At 38.6% G+C, this 16,291-nt stretch overlaps 1 protein-coding gene across 3 annotated transcripts in view; it reads right to left on the bottom strand.

Annotated features, from left to right (window-relative positions):
• Window positions 1-12,741, bottom strand: part of LOC6036581 — a 292,677-nt gene extending 279,936 nt beyond the window's left edge. For all 3 annotated transcript variants that reach the window (XM_038262714.1, XM_038262715.1, XM_038262716.1), the window contains exons 1-2: window positions 12,117-12,741; window positions 3,922-6,849 (exon numbers count right to left, since the gene is read on the bottom strand). In XM_038262714.1, the coding sequence (XP_038118642.1) occupies window positions 3,922-6,849; window positions 12,117-12,299 (3,111 nt within the window). In that variant the 5' untranslated portion in view covers window positions 12,300-12,741. The remainder of the gene's footprint in view (window positions 1-3,921; window positions 6,850-12,116) is intronic.
• Between the last annotated feature and the right edge of the window lie 3,550 nt (window positions 12,742-16,291).

Genomic DNA, 16,291 nt, shown 5'->3' with positions numbered 1-16,291 from the left:
ACAAAAAATACGTAATTTTAAAATGAAAAGTTTTGCTATAAACAATAAAAATACCTTTCCGGGTTATTTCAGATTCGAAGAGTACATTAAACTTCCCATAAAATGTTAAGTCACTCGATTTTTGACAGTTGAATTTCGGGAGTACGCCATCAACTCGGGCGTCTTTTTTTCACAAAAGTCCCTTTGAAAACAAATTTAACTCTTCACGGTTTCGAAAGGGGTCGTACCACTCCACGAAATATCGAAAATGGACCTCAGATTCGTGATCAGGAACCAAAATAATCCATTGAAATGAAATCAAAAAGAGTCAGGGCAACTTTTGCTGATTTGGTTTTGGTTGGCGGAGGATTTTGCCAATTAATTAAATAAAATTTAGATTTTTTTTATATTCTTAACATGAAATTAGAGTTTATCGAACTCATGTTAGTTTAATTCACGTTCATGACTGCTTGAAATGAACTACACACATAAATGTTAACCAACATCATGGAATTTATATTTTTAGATGATCATTTTAGATCAGGGGTGACCAAAGTATGACCCACGAGGTGATTTTTGTGATCCGTGGACCCATTTTCAATGATAATATAAAATGGCCCTTTGGGAAATCTGTAAAGTAATTTGTAATTCTAAAAAAAATGATTTGGTTGAACTTTTCAGCAGAATGCTAATTTGACTTAAGTGTTCCATATCAAAAATCATAACGCACATTTTTTAAGGGATCGGCCTCAAACTTATATTGCTCCTTTGAACCACTTCGAGATTTGACCTCATGACAATTAGGTACAAATCTGAGTTGAAATTTTATTGAAAATGGAGAAAGAATGGTTGAAAAATCTTTTTGGAACAATTTATCATTACAGTTCCACTTTATTTTAAAATAAAACTACGCAATTTTTCAAAGTTAATGTTAGCAATTTTTAAATTAGTACAACAATCTATGAAAATACAGGTAAATTAATTTCCCTTTTCAATTTCATTTTCTTTGTGAAAATATGATTTTTCAACAACAACATATTAAACCACGCCTTGACCTTGACCAGACTACGGTATTTGAAATTCTTACAAAATACTGTTATTCCTTATTCAATGTTTGGCAGAAAAACTGCAGTTAAAAGCTTCTTACGAATAATATTTTTATTTTGTTGATTAATAGCATTGAAATACTTGATTGGAAGCTGTTTTGAACAAAAATGTTGTAAAAATGTTTTTTTTTGTTATCAAATATTAAACGACGAAAATACAAAAAACCTGAAGTTGCGTATTGAGCGCCCCCTAGAGCGCCCCTGTTTTAGATGATCAAGATTTAAAATATGTCTTCTGGCCGTAGGAGGAATTTAAATAGTCAAGAAAGTGACAATCGTTTTGACAACTGGGCAATAAAATGAAGCTTACATTGGTGATATTATTGATAAAGCTTATTTTCAGAGCACAATGATACTTTGTACTACCGCAAAGGATTTAAAATCCCAAGTAACATTTTTTTCCAGGAGTTCTACAAGAGCTCTTCAAGACAGCTACAGCATAGCAGTTTGGACTGCGATAGGATAAAACTCTCTTCAAGTACTCTTCCAAACTCCTGAAAAAGTTTTGAAGAGAATTTTATCCTACCGCGGTCCAAACTGCTATGCTGTAGCTATCTTGAAGAGCTCTTGTAGAACTCCTGGAAAAAATATTACTTAGGATGGGTTTGTAATTAAAATTTTAAATCTTCTTGACAAGATGTTTAACCCTCTAACGCCCAGAGCTGTTTGCTTATCGTAAAAATAGTAAATGGCTTAATTTTGGTACAATAATGCAGGAAATACTTTACTTTGAGCCACAAACACCGATTTGGGGCAAAAAAGTAGAATTTGAAGTGGTGCACCAGAGCACCAACAGGAAGATGAGCAACTTTTTTTTAAACCACAAAATCTCGTTTTCTTCAAATCTATTGGTTCATTTGTTTGAAAACGCTTCGAAATTTGTTTAAAACTACTTATTCTTTGCTGTAAGACCATATTTCTGAAGAATTAACTACAAATTCTAAAATCTCTGCATTTTCAGGTTTCTTTGATTGGCTCATTCAAAACCCACAAACAACCATTTTCATGAAAAATGAGGAAAATAATAAAACTATCGGTCTAATAACAATGTTTTGTCTTGATTATAAATAGTCAAAACGTTTATAAACTTTTGTTTTGATAAAAATAAGCTTTTTCTGTAATTTAGAAAAAAGTGCTCCTAAATATTTAGTTGCTCATATGCCTATAGGTGGTGCTCTGGTGCACTAAATGAAAAAAGTTGAAAAACACTTAAAACCGGTCCAAACTCACAATGTTATTCACAGGGGCTCTTGTCCAAGGTTGAAATGATAGCAAAACATTTTTTGTTTCATAAAATTTTGTGTTTTATCATTTTTACGGGCTTTCGAAAACAGGTCTTATTTATTTCCCTAAAATTGGCCCATTTTTGTTTACATTTCACACAGTAACTTATCTTGTGCTTAACCAAATTTGGGGAGATGTTAGTATACATTCTACATGAACACCTGCAACTTAAAGCACCATGAAAAGTTATATCAGTTCCGAGCTATTTGAGTTCAAAGTTTTGGTGCTCTGGAGTAACAATGGGCGGGAGAGGGTTAACCATTGTAAAATATTGTCTTGTCAATTTACTTCTTATTTTTTCAATAAAAACAGCAAAAAAATGATCAGAAATGGTGTTAATCTTGTTTTTACCGTTGTTCATAATAATGGTCATTTGGCTTTAGGATCCTTTTGTGTTTTTTTTTCACTTTATGTTAAAAAAACGATGCTTAATCCACCTATAAATGATTTTATAGCCTTGCCTCAGTGAGGTGAGGAAGGCAAAAAACAAATTAAAAGCCAACAAAAAAACTAACTTAATCCACATATGTGGTTGGAGCCTTCCTCACAACAATGGCTGTACACAAGTTTCATCTATTTTTTAGATCCAGCTTCCAAAAAGTACATCGATATCACTTAAGTGGCCATATCTCGAGACAGGGTTGCCAGATCTTCAATGTTTTGAAAGGTTTTTTGATAACCTAACCAACGATGGGTCGAGTCGAGTTTACATACATTTAAGTGAGATCCGGCTTCAAAAAAGTACATCAATATCACTTAAGAGGCCATATCTCAAGACAGGGCTGCCAGATCTTCAATGTTTTGGACTCGTTGGAAAGGTCTTTTGATAACCTAACCAACAATGGGTCGGATAGTGGATCCGGACATAGTTTACATACATTTAAGAGAGATCCGGCTTCAAAAAAGTACATCAATATCACTTAAGTGGCCATATCTCGAGACAGGGTTGCCAGATCTTCAATGTTTTGCACTCGTTGGAAAGGTTATTTGATAATCTAATCAACGATGGGTCGGATGATGGACCCGGACATAGTTTACATACATTTAAGTGAGATCCGGCTTCAAAAAAGTATATCAATATCACTTAAGTGGCCATATTTCGAGACAGGGTTGCCAGATCTTCAATGTTTTGGACTCGTTGGAAAGGTATTTTGATAACCTAACCAACGATGGGTCGGATGATGGACCCGGACATAGTTTACATACATTTAAGTGAGATCCAAATATATGTGAAAACACATTTTTATACATAACTTTTGAACTACTTATCGAAACATCAATCTGTATAAAACTCGATCTATGGGACCCTAAACCAAGTCGAATGCAACAAGTTCGGATCAAATCGGTTCAGCCAGTGCCGAGAAACATGAGCTAGTTTGTTGGTCACATACATACATACACACACACATACACACAGACATTTGTTCAGTTTTCGATTCTGAGTCGATATGTATACATGAAGGTGGGTCTACGACGTTTTTATACGAAGTTCATTTTTAGAGCAGGATTATAGCCTTACCTCAGTGAGGAAGGCAAAACGAATTCTACTCACCTCTTTCCGCGCACTCCTCAGCTTCTCGTTGCTCCTCTCACTCAGAAACACCTCATCGTCTTCGTCGTCGGTAAAGTTCCCGTCGTCCTCCACCTTCTTCCTGGCCGGATGCCGTCTTTCTTTCTTTTCCTTCTTCGCCGTGGCCACCGTCAGTTGTTGCACCGGTTGCTCCTTCGGCTCCTTCTTTTCCTGCGGCTGATCCTGTAAACTAGCCGCAACTGCCGCCGCCGCTCCCCGCTTGCTTTTCTCAAAGTCGGCACGATCTTTGCGCGGGAGGGACTTGTCCCGGTCGGAACCTCCTCCGATAGATCGGGTCTCGAGGGGGTCGCTGGCAAGCGGTGGATTTGCCGGGATGGGCGGAGCTTGGCGACGGGTCGTGGGCGTTGTCGCAGGTTTCGGGGGTTGTGGAGCGGTATATTTGACGTTCGAGCTCCGTTTGGGGTCCTTGGGAGGGGCGGCGGGGGTTGGGAGTTGAACGATTTCCGCGTAGTCGTGGTTCAGCTTGGAGAGGGTTGCTTTCGGGAGGGATCCGGCTTGCGGGAAGAACTCGGTGCTTCTAGTTTTGGCTGCGAAGGATGATGCAGCCGGAAGGGTGCTGGAGGACTTGGCGTAGCCGTAGCGGCTTATGGCGGTGGATGGGGGACCTCCTCCAAGGGAGTACCGTGACTCAAGAGGGATTTTTGATCTAGAGGGACTCAACAGAAGCTCATGGCTTTGACTAATGGAAAGCCTGCTGCTTTCTTCGTATTTTGGTGTGGATTTGTAGGGCTGTTGGTACAGAATCACATTATTCTTCAACGTTTCATAGGTATGCTCGTGGTGAGTCTTCTTGGATACCCCGGCATAAGTCGTTGGAGTTTCGTAGATTTTACCGCTGGCGGTTTGCTTCTGCTGACCAAGCTGATTTCGCTTAACGTTGTTCACGTGCTTCATAAAGTCCTCGGCGTACGCCGGAACGCCGTAGTTATCCTGTCGCGAACCGCTCTTTCGCCCTCCAGCAGCCGGATCGTCAAAGTCCGACGAAAAGTAGCTCGACGAACAGTCGCAATTGCGGCAGTCGTACCGACATGTGTCCGAGTAGCTGCACTTGTCCACATCCAGACTGCAGCGGCGGCACTCGGAGGCAAAGCGACAGCTTTCCGAACTTCCAAAGTAGCGTCGGTTTGCCGGATAGGAAAACAGGGAATCTCCCAGGGAGGAGTCCGACATGTTTCCGGTACGCTGCGGATGCTTGAGCGAGTTTTCACTCTTGGCGGACGCTTCGCTAAGGATTGAGGCGTTCGAGTTAGTTTTATAGATCTTGGAGGGGTCCGAGGGATTGGCACCGGAACCAGCGCCCGTTTGCTTCTGAGCCTGTTGGTAGTAGTACAGACTGGCTTGCTGGTACAGCTCACGCTGCATTCGAGCTTGCAGCGAATCCGACGAGGATGATGATTTCTTCCTGTTCACCTCTTGGTAAAAGTCGGATTGGGAGCTTGACGTGAGGTTATGTGGCCGCTGGTAGATGTGCTGCGGACGCTGCTGCTGCTGGACGCTTCCGTAACCTGGTTTATAGTATATTTGCTGTATCGGGTTGTAGTCACAGCTGAACGCAACTGGAGTTGTTTCGATTTTGAACACGTTAGGATTTTTCGGATTGTATGACTGGTACTGGAGTACATTACCGGGACTTGAGCCGTACGTCATCGAAGATGACGACTGGTAAACGCTACTCAGATCACCACCCTCAACCGCTTGATACGGAGGCGGAGGGCCAGGCGTTCCCGGTAGTGGTATCTGCTTCAGTTGCTCGTAGATGTTCTGCTTATCCACCGACGGTTTCGGAACCTGTGGTGGTGGTGGAAGTGGCAACTGCTGATGCTGCTGGTGGTGATGATGTTGCTGCAGTTTGTGCTTTGGAACACGGCTGTGGCAAACCTCACAGTTACTGTTGTTGCACTCTTGCACACATAGTTCACAATCGATGAACTGAATTTTCTCGTCGTTAGAATCTCCGGGCTTCTCTTCAAAGTAAATCTCTTCATAGATGTTTTCCTCGCTCTTTGACAAGCCAGAAGGTCTTCGTTCCTGAGGAACTGCTACAACCACTGGCTGCACCACCTCAACCACTTCAACCGGTGCCGACTTCTGCTTCAGCAGATTCTTCTTGGAAGATTTCAATCCTTCCTTCAACAGGTAATAGTTGAAACTCTTGATACCAATTTCCCCTTTCAAGAATCGCTTTCCAATTTGAAACTTGCTCTTGCTTTCCTTGACGTCTTCCCCAGCTGCAACCGCGGCTTGAGCAGCCACCTTTGCCGCTCTGTACATCGCATCTTCATCCTCTTGCTGCATTGCCGAATCCGGAGTAGTCGACCCCGCAGCATTCTGCCTCCTCATAACGTTCCTATTCCTACCACGTGTTCTTTCCTCCTCCTCCACTTCCTTCCTGGACCCTTCTCGCTGAAACCACCCCGTAGGTTCACGATCCCCCAACCCCCTCCGATCTAAACTCCTGCCCCGCCGCTCCAGCGTCGAACTCTTGCTATGTCTCAAATTGTCCGAACTGCTCGACTCATCGTTGAAACGTAACATCTCCGCCGAACTGTTGTGATTGTTGTACTTCTTCCTTCTCACCTTAACCTGCACATTGCTCTGATCGACCGGTTCCGGGGTGTTCGTCACCCTGGCCAGTTCCGCCGTCACATCTACCGTGTAAAACTCGCGACTGCCCCGCGAACCGCTGCTACTCCGCAGGTAGTCCTTCCCGACCGAGTTGGACTTCTTTTTGGGCATCGTGTAGAACCGGCGCGAGGACGCACCGGCCGCGCCGTGGTGCTCGGGGCCACTGTTGCGGCGCATCGGCAGCGCTAGGTGGCGCACGTCCTCCGTGTATGCCGGATCGTTTACGAAGCGCTCCCGGACCGACGAGCAGGAACGTTCCTTGAGCTATTCAAGTGGAAATTTGAGAAATGGGGCGAGAGAAAAAAAAGATGGAAAATGCTGTGAATTACTCTGAGATAAATGGAGCTGCCTGGAACGCTAATGATTGCGATGTTGCGGAATGACGCGCCGGATAAGGACCTTTTATTGACCTGTTGTTCAATTGCGCAATTAAATTTTAGTTCATTCTTTGGACCGAATGAGATTATGCAGCAATTTTGAAATCAATAAGTTAATAGAGCTTTATGACGTTTCGCGTACACACACTAGCGCACCATTTGATTTTGCTGGCCGGACAAAATTTAACCTCACTTTTTTTCGTGTACGTACACGCAATACATGCGCACGTAAATAACTCTATATGCAAAAATGACACTCCGCCCCCGGTGGTTGGTCAAAGTCAAACAAAAAAGTGAAGAACTGTCACTTTTTACACGGCCCTCACGCACACTATCAAAACACACGTTTAGTAGTGTGTGTGAGTTCCATGTAAAAGGGGTGTACAACTAAAAAGTTACCTCGTTCGTCTAACCATCGGGGTTTCAGTGTATATAAAATTGTGGATTTCAGTGTATCGCTTCAAAGTTGCAATTTGTATACGAAAAACTTAAAATTATCCCATTTCCAGGTCATTTTTAATGCACTCGAAATTTCGGAAAATTTTACATCTGGAGTTTTTTTTAAGGTCCAGTAAACCAAATTTTGCACACTCAAAAAGCAAAAACTGAAAATTTGGTTTATTGGACCTTTTCAAAAAAAAAACTCCAGACATCTCAAATTAATGTATTTTATAAATCAACAACAGGAACCATCACCCTTCTCTTTCCGCAAACCAGAATAGTGCAATGCATAATGAGGCGGGTCGAAGTCTCGCGAGAACAAGATGAATTTTCCTCGTTTAATTAGTTTGCGTGGCTGCATCTCTGCCGCCGTCGAACGAGGTTCCCTTACTGGGGCTAAATGGGGAAAATGAGTTGCTGCCAGTGTTCTGAATAGACCTTTTTTTTGTTCTTGTCAGGGATGGCCAGCGGAAATTTTTGATGTTAGCACTAATAGATATGAAACTGTAAAGAAATGAGGCATGCAGAAGCTCGAAGTGATGAACCATGAAAGTGTGATAATTATGTCATTTAAAAGTTAAATTGATCAACTCAACAGGTATCGATATGTATAAATAAGTCGTGCGCTGACAAAATAAAGTTATTCAACGAGTTGAATACAGCATTTTTTGCAATTCTGGAAACCTACTGTGAAATGGTTTTTTTTCAGTAAAGCATTTACTTTCCCACTTGAAAGTTAATTTCCGTCTTGTATAAGTGTCGAAACTCCAATGAAAAGTTAAATTTCTTTCAATATCAGTACTGAAAATTTTAATTTAAAAAAAAATCCTTTCAATACAAGTACTGAAAATTTGAACTTTTCAGCACTCAGAGGGATACTGATATCAAACTTATTTAGTAGTTTATGCAACAAGTTGCAAAAAATGATTTTTTGCAATTCCGTCGTGAAACTACTTACTTTTCCTGTCATTCTTGAACGACGAAATAGCCTACTTTTCTGTACCAAAAATAACAGAATCGAATAGCAACACTTTTCAAAATAAATGCTGAAAAGTTCTACTTTTGAACTTTTCAGCACTTGTTTCGAAAAGTAACACTTTTCAACATTTTTTTGATTTAAACGATTTATTGACAAAATACATGAAAATTTGACATAAAATTTCACTCAGTGTGTTTTTTTTTTGGAATTGCAAAAAATGTTGTATGGAACTCGTTGCAAAACTTGATTTTTTCAGCACTCTTCGTATTTATCCAACTCGGTAAACCTCGTTGAATAAATGTACGACTCGTGCTGAACAAAATCCTCTTGTTGCAGCTTGTTGCATAAACTACTATTTCAGCACGATTTATCCATAGAGGTTTACCAAGTTGGATAAATACGACAAGCGCTTTTAAAATAAAAAATTAATTTTTGCAGCGAGTTTCATACACCTTTTTTTGCAATTCCGATAAAACAACCTTTGAATGGAATTAAAATTCAATTTTCCATGTGTTAAGTCAATTCTCCGTTGAAATTAAATCAATATTAAAAAGTATTACTTATCGACACAAATGCTGAAAAATTCATCTATTCAGCACCCATTTCAGTATTTAAGAGTCGAACTTTTCAGCTCTTGTACCGAATAGATTTAATCATCGATTCTGTTATTTTTTGTGAGAAATTTAGGCCGTTTCATCGTTCGAGAATGACAGAAAAAGTATGTGTAGTTTTACGATTTATTTTCATGTATTTCATTTATTTTGGCAAAGAAAAATAAGCCGTTTCGTCATAAAATATTGACAGTAAAAAGTTAATAGCAGGCCTGCGGAGTCGGGTTATGTTTTAAACGACTCCGACTCCGACTCCGGCTCCGGCTTTCAGCTCCAAACGACTCCGACTCCGGCCTACCAACTCTAGCTGACTCCAACTTCGACTCCGACTCCAGCCTTCAATAAATTGCTGGCTCCAACTCCGACTCCGACTCCAGCTCATAAAAATTTAGCTGACTCCCTCTCCGACTCCGACTCCAGCTGTTCGAGTTTTGACGGCTCCGACTCCGACTCCGACTCCAGGTCCCCAAAAAGACTCGACTCCACCGACTCCGGCTCCGACTCCGACTCCGACTCCACAGCCCTGGTAAATAGTTTCCCAATGAAAATTCAAAAATATATTTTTTGCGTTTCCGCTGTGAAACTGTCAACTTTTGCTGTCCTTCTGGAGACGCGAATCGGCCTACATTTCCCTACCAAAAATAACATAATGGAAAATTAAAACTTTTCAATACCAGTGCTGAAAAGTTCTACTTTTTAGCACTGAAATGAAATGGGTGCTGAAAAGTTGAACTTTTCAACACTTGTATCAAAAAGTAACATTTTTCATTATTTTTTGTTTTGAACGGTATATTTACTTAACACATGGATGATTGACATAAAATTTCATTCAAAAAGCGTTTTTCGGAATTGCAAAATAGTAGTTTATGCAACAAGTTGCAAACGAGGTTCACCAAGTTGGATAAATACGAAGAGTGCTGAAAAAATCAAGTTTTGCAACGAGTTCCATACAACATTTTTTGCAATTCCAAAAAACACACACTGAGTGAAATTTTATGTCAAATTTTCATGTATTTTGTCAACAAATCGTTTAAATCAAAAAAATGTTGAAAAGTGTTACTTTTCGAAACAAGTGCTTAAAAGTTCAACTTTTCAGCACCCATTTGAGTGCTGAAAAGTAGAACTTTTCAGCATTTATTTTGAAAAGTGTTGCTATTCGATTCTGTTATTTTTGGTACAGAAAAGTAGGCTATTTCGTCGTTCAAGGATGACAGGAAAAGTAAATAGTTTCACGACGGAATTGCAAAAAAATTTGTAAGCAACTTGTTGCAAAACATGATTTTTTCAGCACTCGTCGTATAAATGTACGACTCGTGCAGAAAAAAATCTGTTTTTGCAACTTGTTGCATAAAACTACTTACTTTTCCTTTCCTTTTTTCTGGCCTAAAAAGTCTACTTTTCTGTACCAAAATTAAAAGAATTGAATAGTAAGACTTTTCAAAATAAATGCTGAAAAATAATACTTTTCAACAATTTTTTTATTTAAACGGTTAAATGACAAAATACATGAACACATGACTTATTATTTCACTCGAAGGGTGCTTTTCGGAATTGCAAAACAAATCTTGTATGAATTTCTTTGCAAAACTTGATTTTTCCAGCACTCGTCGTAATTATCGAACTCGGTAAACCTCGTTGGGTAAATTTACGACTCGTGGTGAAAAAATCTTCTTTTTTCCAACTTGTTGCATAAACTATTATTATGACTAGAATCATCGCAAAACGAAGAGTTAAGTCATTATCAATAATAAGCAATAATACATTTTATTCAAAAACTCAAGAACCCTACCAAAAATGTAATTTGCTAAAAACAATAAAATTTACTACAATTAAAAAAATATGCAAACAAACAAGATTTGTTTCATAGTGTTATTGAGATGTTTCTTTTCTATATATTTTTGTTTATTGTACATAAATTAACATTAAAACAAGAATGGTTAAAAACAAACTTGTATTAAATATTGAATTTTTTTCGAATTTTGAAACCATGCAAATAATTTGAGCTGTATAATAATAAAATTTCAGAAAAAATAAACGAAAAGATCAGTTCTTAGCAGAAGTACACCTGATTTTAATTTTTTGATGTTAATTTTGCAATGCGATTTTATCTTTAAAAAAATGATTATATAATTTTTTCATATTAACTTAACGGTTTAACAGTACGCTTACCGTAAACCATTATTTATAAATTGAAATGAAAAACACAAAAAATTTCAAGTCAAATGATTTTTAAATGAAGCAAAATAAACATGACTAAAAGTTCTTTTTTAATGTCCAATAAACTATTGTGCTTCATTTGTTTATAGGACCTTTAAAAACTCTAGATTTTATTGTTATGTGTAAACGCAATGGGGAGTAACTTCATTATTTAGACGACCAAAATGCGGAATAAATGATTGATTTATTCTAACGGAATCGAAGAATGAGTTGAAATACTATTTCAATAAATTATTGCTATTATCGCTATTTGAGTAGGATTCTTAAACTTATTGACAAATATCCTAACAGTTAAGTATTTTAGATATGACCTGCAAATTTTATCACGTTCCTGCACTCTAATTTCGTTCAAATTAATGAAAACGTCTTTAAATACTGTCCGAGAACTCATAAATGTTTTTTTCAGGAAAGACTATTAGTAAATTTTGATGTCAAACTTTTCATCAAAGAATCAATATTTTTGTTAATAAAAAAAGAAAGAGTAAAAAGAAAATTACAGATAGATGTCAAATCTCCGCAATGTGACAAGAAAATCAAATCACCTCATTTTTCTAATCAAACATAACATCATTATCACGCTGCCGTTCTCCAAACACACACCCCTCAGCTAGCAGTGGCAAAGCGAAAAATCTCATTCCAATTTCTCGTCTCCCCAGCCCCTTAATCCCTCAATTATGCAGTGCAAATATCTGATCTAATCTGTGACACCAAACTCATCAGGCAGAGGTCGGTCCGCAATCGCAATCTTTGGTATATTTTGTTGGGTGAAATGGGTAATTTGAATATTTTTTTCAAGATTCTTGAATTTTGAAATTGATTTTGAAAACAATATGCATAATGAAAAATCTAATAACTTTCATAAAATTCAAAATACCCGTTTCACCCTATAATTTCCCCAAAACTTACCCTAAACTTTCCCTTCTTCCGCTGCTGCTGCTGTTGTTGCTGCTTGCCACCGGAAGTCGTCGCATCAGCGCCGGAAAACTCATCCGCTTGTCGTCCTGTTGCAGTTCCTGTCGACGATGCTGGTGGCTGCTGCTGCTGCATCGAATGAATCGAGTGACGTTTGCTCAGCTTATGCAGATTCATTCCGGCTCAAGATTTCACACTTCCCCAAAGGGACCCTCTATTGCTTCGTCTTCTTCGTTTTTCTTCTTCGCGATCGAACGACAAAAGATGAACCACTTTAATGTGACACCATTTCTCCCGGCGTAGTCAGCTCGTCTTTCACGACGGAATTTCCCTCATCGCGCACCATTAGTAAGGATTTCTTGCAGGAGAAAAAAGAATGTGAACAAACGGAAAGCTTCGACGAGCTGATGATCCGTAAGGACCCCCTCTCGTTAACGGTACACGCACAGACATTGGCACTATTCACAAATACTCGAAAATAAAACAGGGCGGGAAAATCGATTGGAAATCAAAACCAAACTGTGAGACGACAACCGATTTGGCGTCGTGTCATGTTTCCATCGCGAAAAAACAAAACACTTGAACTTCCCAATTCCAGCACTTGGCTCCCCCGATATATTTGGGTACGACGAAGGTGCTGGCAGCACTGTCTCGAATGTTGGAGGTCCTTTTCTTTCACTACACGCAGAAATATTCTAGCAGCGGGCGCCAGCACTCTGTCACTCTTGTCAATCGAAGTCTATTTCGTAGCTCCTGTGGGGATAGATAAAAGAAATTGATGAGAAGAGGGAGATGAAAGTGAGTTATTGTTGAATCTTCTCAATCATAAACATTTTCAGCACTCTTGTTTTGAGGGATATTTATATCTTTTATACATAAAGATCAACAAACAAATTCAATTATGGTTGCTGAATTATTTGTGACAGAAGCTATTCTGTAAAAATGCCATAAACGTTTTAAGAAGTTTAAGATTTTCTGCAAAATAGTTTCTATCATGCACCGGCTCCATACCTTGAACCAGATGAGATTAGACTTCCCGCTTCTGGATTTATGGTCTAGGACGCTTACTCTTTGACCATCAGGACAAAGCATGTACTTCTAGCTTTTTGTAAGTATCAACAAGAATTCAAATGTTTCTAGAAAATGGCCTGAAAATTTGAGCTCATTTGATAAAGGTGGGTCCAGTTTTGACCTGAAAATAGTGTATTATGGTGAATGTTAACTTTCTACATCTTCTTAGAGATAGTTACCCAAATCCTGCCACATTTTCCTATTTTTTATGTTTCTTATAGGTTTTGATCCGGGAACAACTTTGTAGAACATCGCAAAGCGCCTAGCTTTTGACATTTTCATACAAATAACCGTAAACCACGATAATCTCCATCTAACCTTTGTGTAGAATTGTTCATACAAAAAAAAACTTTTTTAGGGGAAATATGCCCATTTTAAGCCTAATAAGCGGTCGTGTTTGAATGATACCGGCCCGTGGCTTAATGGCTATGGCTCCCGCCTCATAAGCGGAAGGTTCAGGGTTCGATTCCCGAGCGGTCTCCTTGAAATTTTTCGACTGTAATTGAACTTTGAATATGAACAAAAAACGCATAGAATCAGGTGGGATTCGAACTCACACCTTTGGATTTGAAATCGGATGCTCTAGACATTCGGCCACCAAGGGATTAATACTCCTTGAGTGAATTAATCCGTAGTGGTGAAATAATGTCACAAGGTCATTTACTATATAAAACAACAATTCCTTCCCCAACGATTCCCCTACACTCCACACACCATTATAATCTATAAATAACTCGAACCGGTTGGTACGGTATGTCCCCGGCTTCTTCTTCTTCCCCTGTTGGTTCTATGAAATGTGGGATCCGTTCATAGAATCTGTCTCATGCGGTTAATGCAACGCAGTAGGCCGGGCCGCTTTAATGAGTGTAATACACTTCGGGATTTCTCGAAAGTACTGCAATCATTAATAATGACAAGAAGGAACTTGAGGCGTAATCTAACCATAAGTTCTTCCCGGATGCTTTCTTCGGACTGGCTGCGCTTGTGTTCGATTAGATTAGATTAGATTATAAGCGGTCGTGTTTGAATGATGCTGGATAATCTGGATTGTTCCTTGAAATTCACTAAAACCAAGTACACCAACGAGTAGAGCAACTTTTTGTGAACATTTCTGTTTATTTTCACGTTTATTAAAGGTTATGCTATTCCTTTTACAAGCATTTAAAAAAATATTTCAAAAATGCATTCTAATCAGTCGAGTGTAGCATTTATAGCGAAAGGTTCCTGGCAGCACTTGCTCACTCCAACAGGCGCTGCACCAGCATGTTGGTGGCCACCCTTTGTTCTTTATTTACCTTCGCTCCTCGCTCGGTTTTCTTCAGCCTTCGATTAGAATCGGTATTCAAAATTGAAATGTCAAAAGACTTAGCGCGTTTGTTTTTTTTTGTTGGTGCTTGCTAATTATTTACATTTTTCGGGATTAATTTTCAAGTGAGTGACTAAGTAGTGGTCAAAAGAACATGTTGCCGGTAGTTGGAAACAATGTTATATGTTAAGCGCTTTCTTAAGCGCTTCGTTAAGCAGTTAACCTCTGATCTTGCGTGTGGATGTGTGTGAAACCAAAATGATGAGAAATGGTCTCGCAAAATAGAAATTATGATCAAAAGTGCATTAAATGTGATCTTTTTGGCCAGTAAGTGGCATAAATTTGCGTGCATGCTTGAGGCGGTACTGTTGCTGGTAAGTTTATAGCTTGAAAAGTATTTTTGGAGCTTTAATCGAGTATCAAACTCTCCATATGATGAAGATAGGTGTTTGATTAGAAAGGGTATATTTCCCCTATGTGGACAATCGCCAACCCGAGGGGTACGTGGTTTAAAAAATTAATGATTACATAGCAAGGTGTCCAGAAAAAACAGGCTAACATAATATTGATGTTTAGCCATTTTAAAATGTAAGTCTTGATTCAAAAATTTTGAAAGTATTCTTTTCGAAAAGATCGAAAGATTTCACGAATGTATCATGTTTTAACTATTAGTTGCTGAGATATCGACACTAGAAAATGGTGAGGTGTTTGGGTGAGACTTTGAAAACTTCAGTTTTCGTGTTTCTTTTTCTTTAAGCCTCTGTATATCAGCAGCAAGAGGTCCAATCTTTAATATCTCTTAGACAGGTTTAAAGCAAATGTTCTGAATTTAAAAAAAAATCTGAAATGATCACTATTTTTAAAAATCAAAAAACTACAAATATTTCGCTGAAATCAAACTTTGGGTGGCTATTAGGATGGCTCAAGATGGTTGGTATTACAGAACATGTGTTTTCGGTTGCTTTTAGGCCCCTAATTAACAACTCCCCAAAATTTGGGAGCGATTGGTTGCGTCTACACTTTGCGCATTGCATTTCGATTTTGTATGGGAATTAGTATTGAAAAACTTTCTGTTTTACATTTTGTTTTTTATCAATTTTATTTTCCACTAAATTTTTCAAACCAGCACTATAGCGTTAAAATTGAGAAAATTCTCTAAAACTTTCCCGAAGAAAGTATTGTGCTTTCTTACTTCTTTCAAAAGATACAGCGCACTCAAAACTGGTATAAAAAGTGATTTCCGAGCAAAAACCACATTTTAGACCAGATATGACAGTCTTTTGACATGAGCAAAATAGCACAATAGTTTCCTCGGGAAGGTTTTAGGGCATTTTCTCAATTTTAACGCTATTGTATTGGCTTAAAAAAAAACTGGAAAATAAAATTGATAAAAAACAAAATGTAAAACAAAAGGTTTTTCAATTTAAGCATCAATACCTTCCCTACTAACCCCGAGTAGGCCGCGGGTAATCGGCTCCCCTCCCTCTAACATTTACACATAAGATCCTCTGTAATTACTCTTAGCTTTAAGAAAAATGTAACGACTCGGTCCTAACCAGGTCTTAGTACCAAAAAGGACCTTATAAAAATAATGTTATGAAAAAAATGTTTTTCAATAGTAATTCCCATACAAAATTGAAATGCAGTGCGTTAAGTGTAGACGCAACCAATCGCTCCCAAATTTTGGGGGGTTGTTTTGAGGCCCAATAGAACGACGAGTCAGTCTAGTGGCTATATATTGAAAACGGGGCCCTTTATCAAAAAATGTGTCAAGAACTTTTCGATTGCAAAT

The sequence above is a fragment of the Culex quinquefasciatus genome, chromosome 3 (assembly GCF_015732765.1).
Source record: "Culex quinquefasciatus strain JHB chromosome 3, VPISU_Cqui_1.0_pri_paternal, whole genome shotgun sequence".
NCBI classification, from domain to species: domain Eukaryota; kingdom Metazoa; phylum Arthropoda; class Insecta; order Diptera; family Culicidae; genus Culex; species Culex quinquefasciatus.
Note: the sequence above shows the minus strand (reverse complement) of the source record. Positions and strands in the feature narration are given on the sequence as shown.